At 35.2% G+C, this 9,055-nt stretch overlaps 1 protein-coding gene across 2 annotated transcripts; it reads right to left on the bottom strand.

Annotated features, from left to right (window-relative positions):
* Positions 1–336: 336 nt before the first annotated feature.
* LOC132271559 (uncharacterized) lies at positions 337–6,924 on the bottom strand. Of its 2 annotated transcripts, XM_059772984.1 has the most exons (6): positions 6,513–6,782; positions 5,755–5,829; positions 5,499–5,669; positions 899–976; positions 674–796; positions 337–594 (listed from the first exon to the last, which is right to left on the bottom strand). In XM_059772984.1, the coding sequence occupies exons 1-6, from the start codon at positions 6,765–6,767 to the stop codon at positions 556–558; spliced, it is 741 nt and encodes a 246-aa protein (XP_059628967.1). In that variant the 5' UTR covers positions 6,768–6,782; the 3' UTR covers positions 337–555. The 2 variants fall into 2 exon arrangements, with proteins under 2 accessions (XP_059628967.1, XP_059628968.1); XM_059772985.1 differs by lacking the exons at positions 337–594; positions 674–796; positions 899–976 and adding an exon at positions 5,271–5,418 and having other exon boundaries at positions 6,513–6,924.
* Positions 6,925–9,055: the final 2,131 nt, after the last annotated feature.

The following is a 9,055-nucleotide window of genomic DNA, read 5'->3' as shown; positions in this document are numbered from 1 at the left end:
TCCTGGCACACAAAACAACAAACACAAGAACTAGCACCCAGCCCCAAGCCTATCAGGCTCCATCAATCGCAAGATTGCAGGAGAAAGACAAGAAAGAATCCAGTGCGCGGAATATGATTTACCGAATACCATGACAGGAATTGCGGCACTGACTGAATGCCATAAATTAAAGAAGCATTTCAATGGGGCGCGCGCACACACGCGCGTCCCTGCCAAGGAATCAACAACAATCTTGGCGTCTGATTCAAAGCACGGTACCTGAAATTTGAACTCCTTAGCCCAATAAACTGCTCTTCGAACAAATGAGAGAATTTTGATCGAATAGTCAAAACATAATTAGTGAACCAAACAGTACTTGTATTAAGACAACACAGGTTCATTGGTTAGACAAAACAATTGCAATGTTCAAACCATCATCGCTACAAATAGTACAGTACATAGCAAAATACTTAATTTATTGGCTTAAATTGAGCGTGGCTTCCACCATGTGATCGCCAGTCTCCGCCTCCAGATCCACGTAATGTCCCCCTGCCTCTGCCTCCAGCTCCAGCACCACTATTTGATGTTATTACCCTTTCTATTGCCCTTCTCAATCTGTGATCACATTTACCTCTTGTGAGTTAATTGATTTAATCCAATTTGAAATGCTCCAAGTTAGGGCATGTGAAATTACCTGTCTTGTGCTACTTTTCTTTGAGGTTGTCATAGAGTTTGTAGTAACCCTCGTGCTTGTATTGCCTGTTCCACTTTGTTTCATGGTTGTCGTTGAGCTATGACTTGTATGATGAGTGTGTGACTAATTTACAAACAATTTGCAACCAAACTTAGCTTAATTAGGATATATGAACTGCTTAAATAAACATTACTCGATCATTTACAAATGAAAATTCAAGTCTACCTGCTGTCTGAAAGAATGGGGACCTTGGCCCCCGGACGTTGTTGACCTTCGCGCGTCTGTTCCTCCACCACGGTGTTCCTATATTCAATGTAAATAAAGTAAAAATACATGATTATGGAAGAAGTCATTACAAACCAATAGATCTTTTACTTTTCAGGTCTAACATAAATTTCTAGCATTTTTTAAATAAAAAAAAAAAAGAAAAAGAAATTAACAATTATTCTTCAATAAATTCTCACATGTATCAAATAGGCATGCATTTTATAAAGTAATCATCGTCCTTCACATTATTTCTATCATCTTCTTCTTCAATATCATAGAAAAAACTACCTCACTTATTGATCCTTTTGTTCTTAAGGCATCTCTGAATTATGGTGAAACTATGCAATTACTGGAAAAGAATTGGATCTCCTTCTCTAATTATTCTAAAGTTAAAATAAAAACTTTAACTCAAAAACTTAAGGGGTCAAGCATAATCTATTTTTAATTCAGATCTGATGTAAGACAAGCTCCTCTAACGGGAGGGTAGCTATAAAGTGATTTACTTGTGGAACACAACAAAAACAGAATCAAGTCCCGTTTAAAGCACAATCACTTCCTCAATTAATTCACCTATAAAAACATGAATATGTAAAAAAATCCCCAAATGAAGAACACAACTTTGAAAGTCAAAATGATCACAAGAAATCATGGAATTGAACTGAAATTTCAATACGGTAGGTACCTTGTCCACTTAATCAAATCAATTTAGTAAAGAGATCTTAGAAGTAGGGATTGGATGTGCACGGTGCAGCCGTGTACAAGACATCGAGTATATAACACGCACGATGTGTCGGGTCATATATTCTCTCGATTTTCGGGCGAGGTTAAAAACCAATGCAAATACAGCCACATACAACCACGCCTTACCTTAGCCCGGTTGTTCTGAACAACATGGCCTCGATCCTTCTCCCTCCCCCGCGGGACGTTCACCACGAGATTGTTAACATTTATCTTTACGGCAACAGCCGGCGGTGTTGGCGGTGGCGGTGGCGGGAGGTATACCTGGACAACGTTCTTAATACTCGCCGCCAGCCCGTTCCCAATACCCTCCGCCAGCCCGCTCCTAATACCCGCAGCCAGCCCGCTCCAAACATCCGCCGACTGAGGAGGCGGCCTGTTCGGACGACCCGCCAGTTGCCTGCAGTTCATCGCGTTCGGACGGTGCTGATTCAACCGATTCCGGTGATCCATCATATTTGAAGTATGAATATGTGCGTACAGAGATATATGTAAAAGAGAAGGAACTGAACTAGAGACAGAGAGAAGGAAGATAAGAGGAAGGGGATGGATTATATTATTCGTTTAATCAGAGAACACCGTACCATTGTAGCGGAAGATTCGTGGAAATTATCAATGAATTCTAAAATACAGTAAAGTTTTAATATATAGTACTCTTATTTTCTTACTTTCTCTTTACCTTTTTCCAAACCAATCAGAAGGTTTGTGCTTTGTCATATAATTGGAGCTGGTCGTGAATACGGGGAACATATGAATTGACACAAGGCAAAAGAATCAAGAGGGAGAACACTTACACAGAGAGAGAACATTTACACAGCTACTTGGTACAAGTGTATACACAGGAGATTATTTCGACTTCCTTCATAGTTAAGTTTGAGTGACGTCATTAGAGTTACAACACTGACTATGCAAATGAGTGGGCCTAATTTGTTCTATGTATAACAGAGCTCCTGACACAACTAAAGTCTCTACCTTTGCCTTTTCGTTTTCATTTTGAGCTATTCTAAAATAAATATTGTAATAAAAAAGTTAAAATATATACTAATTTAACTTTCTTGTGTTTAATTTATTAAAAAAATAATAATAATTCATTAACTATCAATATAATATAAAAAATTTAAAAATCATCCTCTTAAAAAATTTTCGAAAAAAATTTTTTTTTTTTTTTTTTTTTTCGTCGGAATGGAGTAAGTAATTACAATACACTTCAAAATGTTCGAAGAGACATGGGTCAAATGCCCGACCAAACCTTGTCACAAACTAAGAGCATTACTATACATAGGGCCAAAGCCCAGAGCACGCACTTACTTGATCATGTCAACGTGGGAATCATGCTAGATTCTAATCTTTCGATTACCGGGAGGAAAGAAAGATGGACAGATTGGAAAAGATGAGGAAATGAAAAAAAAGAAAAGAAAAAAAGGATAGATGGATCATCCTTCTTCAATTACAAACTTTCATCTTTCAAATATAGCTCGAACATGCAAAGCAAAAAAAAGATAAGACTATTGTAAAAGTAGGGATAGCAACGGGGTGAAGTTAGCTAAACCCTACTCCGTCCCGTTAAGAAATTCGTCATGCCAATTTCGCCCTTATTCCGCCGCGAGTTCGTAATTGTCATTCTGTCTCTGTTTAATTGTTGGCGCAAGTGAGTTATATATGCCACTTCTATTATTTAGTTAAAAAAAAAAAAAAAAAAAAAAAAAAAAAACCCCAATGTTTTCAAATTGGACTGATAAATAAGCTGCCCAACTTTTAAATTACTACACGGGGCGGGTTATGCCACATTTATTATTTAGTAAAACAAAACTAGCACAATATGCTCAAATTGAGTTGATAAATAAGTTGATCTAACTTTTAAATCACTAAGTAATGAATATTAATATATTAACTGACGCTTGCAGAAAAGTAACAAGGTTTTCAAAAATATTAAATATATATATATATATATATATATATATATATATATATAATTTTTAAAGGTACAAATATAATTTGGGACAGGGGCGGGGCGGATTTGTTTATCACTTAATCTACCTCCGCCCCAAACCCACTTCGGGTTTTTAATTATTTTATCATATCCGTCCCAAACCAATTTAGGAGACTACCAAATTTGCCCCGTTAGGGCGTGGAGCGGGGCGAAAACCCATCGGATCGGGAGAAATTGTCATCCCTATGTAAAAAAAATTAAATTACAAAACGTTCCTTATCATTCATACTTTATTTTTTTCTCTCATAACAAACAAAATATGGTATTATATCTTTCTCTTCTTTTCTATCCCACCAAATAAAAAGAGAGAAGGACATAATCCTTTTTCCTAGAAATGTTTCGCTCATATCTTATTTGTTGAAAAATATATGTTTCAAAAGATATTTAAGATATAACTAATCTTATACTAATATGCCATTAGATAATTAATGTGCTAGAAAATAACTAATTAAGTATGCAACTTAATATTTAATTAAATATGCAGAATAATGCATTAAAATAATAATAATAAATAGAGAACCTGGACCGAGGCTAATATTGTATATTATATCCTTCAGATAATTTATGCCCCGTATGGTGCTGACAGACCCTGTGACGGTTGTCTCCCAGGATACAACGGTCTACATCCACCAGTAGTAGCACTCCAAATGCATGGATATGGCGAATCTCCTCTGTGTAATACTCTCTATGACTCAAAAAATGCATCTATAATATAAAATGATGAAATTGGTACACTAGAACCAAAGGGCTCGGACCAATTTTAATCTGGCTCATTGCTATAAATGTTTGGTCTAATGGTTCGAACCACTAGACCAATGGATTTGAACCCACTTGGGTTTAAGAGATAGGGAGAGAAGTACGAGAATTCACATAGAATCTGTGAATTCAGAATATGTAATGCAGCCTTGGGGGTTGGGTATTTATAGACAAATGTCGTGTCTCTTGAATTGGTCGTGTCTCTTCATAGACAAAGGTGGTGTCTCGCACCTTTTCTATATTAAGTGACTTTTACTTCTTTAATAGTCACATCCTGTATTTTATAAATTTGCATGTTCACCATCAAGACACAATGGTTGATGGGTTGCACTACACACCACTTCACAAAAGTTGTGGTAGATATTTTAGTTCATACACACTACCAAACTATTGTGCAGGCTACGCACCATCACCATAAAAATACGTTAGATCAAGTTTTCCATTAAAGGATACGTTATTGCAAGCACCTAGCCTTCATAGGTTTGGCCTGCAACTACCATGTTTTAAGGTATATGACTTTTGTATAATCATGTAAGATATCTTTCCAAAAAAAAAAAAAAACATATAGTTGACATTCACATATTGCGTCTAATGTGATACATATAGACACATTACAGACAAGTTATATTCACACACATTTCTAAAAATTCTCACATGAATAAAAATTAACTGCTAAAATATAAATGACAATACAAACACTAAAAAGAGTATAGTTAAAAAGTTACTCCAAATAATAACGCACACACTAGCACAACTCATGATCACTTCCACCATGCGATTGAATGTCTATGCCTCCGTCACCAAATAATGCCCCCGCCCCCGCCCCCGCCCCCGCCCCCGCCTCTACCTCTAACAAATGCCCTTTCAGCCTCTAACAAATGCCCTTTCAGCACAACTTTCGAAAAAAAACGAAAAAGAAAAAGGTCCTTTCAGCACCACCATTTAATTTTTTACTCTTCATATTGTCCTTGTATTTGTCCTTAACCTTTTCAATCTGTGATCACATTGACCTCTCGTGAATTAATTGATTTAGTCCTAAGTTGAAATGGTCTAGGTTAGGGCATGTGAAATTACCTTTGTTGTGCTACTTGATTGACCTCTCTCCGAACCCGTCGTAGTTCTACTCTGACTGGTGTTGCTCATTCCACTTTGTTTTGAGCTTGTGGTACTACTCCTCATGCTTGTATTTCCGGTTCCACTTTGCTTTGAGCTTGTCATTGAGCTATGCTTTGCATGAGTTTGTGACTAATTCACAAACAAGTTATACATGATGAACTACATAAATAAATTAATAAAGCATTAAATCATTTAGAAATGAAAATTCAACAACCTGTTGTGTGAGGTAATGGGAACCTTGGCCCCCCGACGTTGTTGACTTTCGCGTGCCTGTTCCTCCACCATGTTCCTATATATTTAATTGTAAACAGTATGAAAATAAAGAAAAAATACAGGGTTATGGAAGAAAACATTATAAACCAACAGATCTTAAACTTGTTGTGTCTAATTTCCGACTGGTTAAAAAAACAATTATTCTTCAATCAACTCGTCGTTCTCACATGTATCGAGTTCATCTTCTTCCACATGTAGTTCATTCTCGTCTTGGAAATATAATCATAGAAAAAACTACCTCACTTATTAATCCTTTTGTTCTTAAGGCTTCCTGAATTATGGTAAAACTATGCAATTGCAAAAGAATTGAAGCTATTTATTTAATTATGTGCAGGCATCATGTAATATGAAGTAAACTAGCTAGTTGTCCACAGGAAGAGCTTCGTCAATGACACTGCTAGCAATCACTTCCTCAAATTGACAAAAGAGGGATTTGTCGTTATTCATCACTAATTAAGCGTTCGTGTTAAACTTCGGTGATTGAAATACTGAAAATATGTATATATCTATCATCCAAATGTAAGAGTACTCAAATATGAACATGTAAAAAATCTCCAAATTAAAAAGAACACAAAATTGAACTAAAATTCCAATATGCTACGTACCTTGTGCACTTATTAGATAAATTTAACAAAGACAAGCTTCATACATGTTAAAAGCAATACCGATACAAACACATAATGGTACCACACCCCTTACCTTAGCATAATTTTCATGATGAACATGGCCTCGATCCTTCTCCTTGCCCCTTTCGACCTTCACCTCCACGTTCTTAATATATATCTGAATGACCGGTGGTGGCGGCGGTGGTGGAGGAGGAGGAAGCACCCGGTCGATGTATCCCTGGGCAATGTTCCCAATACCCGCCGGCAGCATGTTCCAAAGACCCGCTGCCTCCCCGTTCTGAATACCTGGCGGCGGCCGGTTTGGATTCAACCGTTTCCGGGGATCCATCGCCGGCCAGATAACGTTATATGGACAGACTTTTGTAGCTCAAGTGCAATGAATTAAAGAAAGAGAGAAGGAATATTTGCAAGGATTGATTTTATTATTAGGTGAATGACAAAACACTATCATGGTAGAAGATTCGTGGAAATTATCAATAAATTCTGAATATTATTTTTCATGTAATATAGACGAAATGGCTGTTGAAACGTAATGATCGTGGACTTTGTGACATACTTGAATCCAATCTATTTTCGAATAAATTTTGGGGCAAAAAAAAAAAATTATAATTTCGAATGGTTTGAGATCGGTTTTATAAGAATTCAGTCAAAAAATATATATTTATTTTATATTTAAAAACTAAACTTGAATAAACAAGACTCTACTTATTTAATGGTCAAATATGTCACTGTATACATTATTTAAATGGTCAAAATTAGCTGTGACTTCACCAACCCTCGAAAATTTGTCATTCATCAAGTTGACAAAGTCACAAGTAAGGAAGAAGCCTGTACAAAGAAAGGAATTCAAATTCATGCACCATATTATTGTACATTACTTAGCGCCATTAAGTCATTATAATAACTAAGTTAAAAATAAAATTATAATAACTTAATATAAATATTATCCCAAGAAAAAGATGAAGAGGTTGAAACCTCGTTTGAATTGAGCGAACTGGGGAAAAAAATAATAAAAATAAGAATAAAAATAAAAATAATTAGTAGGAAATGGTTATTGAAGGAAGGAGTTCATTATAATGCCTTGAAGGATAATATAATGTTGGAATGAATAGTCTTAAATGGGAGGATTAGGAATAAAATAATATGAGAATCAATAATTACCAGCCCTCTCCGTCCCCAAAAAGTGAATTCGATCACACTAGGTACTCACAAAATAAAATAATTATATTTTTTTTTCACTTTATTAATTTTTTTTTGTCAAATATGTTTAAAGGTTAGAACTATTCTTTCTTTTCTTGTTCTCCTAATTATCGAATTGCAAGAAGAGTTTAATATCGTTCTCTCTAGTGTTTTTTTAAAACTTTTTCTTTCATAATTAATTTTATAATTTTGTTTGGATATCTTTCTAATCATCCAAACCAAGTGTCAAATATAATTGAGATTTAGAAATGTAGAGTTTCTTGCCCATTTACAAAATAATAATTATAATAATAATTTTTAAGCATTTCTCTATGTTCAAACGTTTGTTTAAATCCAAATTTCTCTCTTTTTGATCAAAAGTGCTTACTCAGGCGTTTTTGGTAAAGCTGTGATTTTTGTTTTTGGCATTGCTTTCATTTATGTGAAAATGACATTTTTAAAAAGATGCACAATCATTTCTGTCGAAACTAAATACGTTTGTTAATGTTTATCGATCTGATGTTGAATTTTTAAAAAAATAAAAGAGAAAATATGTTTGGTAATTTTTTTTTTTTTTTTTAAATTGAATCTTTTATTTACTATTTGAGTAGAATTGAAAAATTATAAAATAGCACTTTTAATTTTTGTGATACCCCTCGGATCTGAGACACGGGTTGATCAAGCCCAGGTCCAAACCTGAAGGATATCAAACAATTAATATGTAACCGAACACAGAATACAAGATAAAATAAGAAATAAAAATAATAAGTTGAAAGAATTTAAAAATAAAATCCTTTATAATTAAATACTTAAAACCTGATAATCCAAAACTCCATAAGTTTACAACTCGGGAATTCATTCATTGGACCCCTTATTAAAATTCTCCAAAAGATACTAAAAAAAAATATAAAAATAGAATCCAAAACTAACATAGAGAAGATTCCTACATAATCGGAGGAATGAATAGCTGTATCAGCTTTGCATGTCCAAACTCTAACCCTGGATCTGACGAGCACCTGAAAAATAAAGAAGTGGGTCAGGCCCACATGCAAGTCCTGATCTACTACAATCCATACAGTAATCCGATATGCAAATACATCCTAGGAAGACTCAACAATATCTAGAGTAGTCCATATAGATATATAGTACACACTAGAGGACGCTCGCTAGTCCAATAGGTCTATCTCAGCCTGAATAGAAGGCAACATGCGAATACGCACCCTAAGGTGGGCATGAGTACTAAGACCTACCAGGGAACAACACCTATGTCCAGTTATCCATCCTAGGCGATATACGCGTCCTAACCATGGTCATGAAACTCAAGCTCATTCCACGGCACCGTATAATATATATATATAAAGTCCGAACTCCTCCTAATACAATATACCATCCATCTGTGTAGTGGTCTGATATATGTATAACCAATCCATCCTGAAA

The sequence above is a fragment of the Cornus florida genome, unplaced genomic scaffold, assembly GCF_030987335.1.
Source record: "Cornus florida cultivar Cherokee Brave unplaced genomic scaffold, ASM3098733v1 CherokeeBrave_3.0.0_Hap2_Chr08, whole genome shotgun sequence".
NCBI lineage: Eukaryota > Viridiplantae > Streptophyta > Magnoliopsida > Cornales > Cornaceae > Cornus > Cornus florida.
Note: the sequence above shows the minus strand (reverse complement) of the source record. Positions and strands in the feature narration are given on the sequence as shown.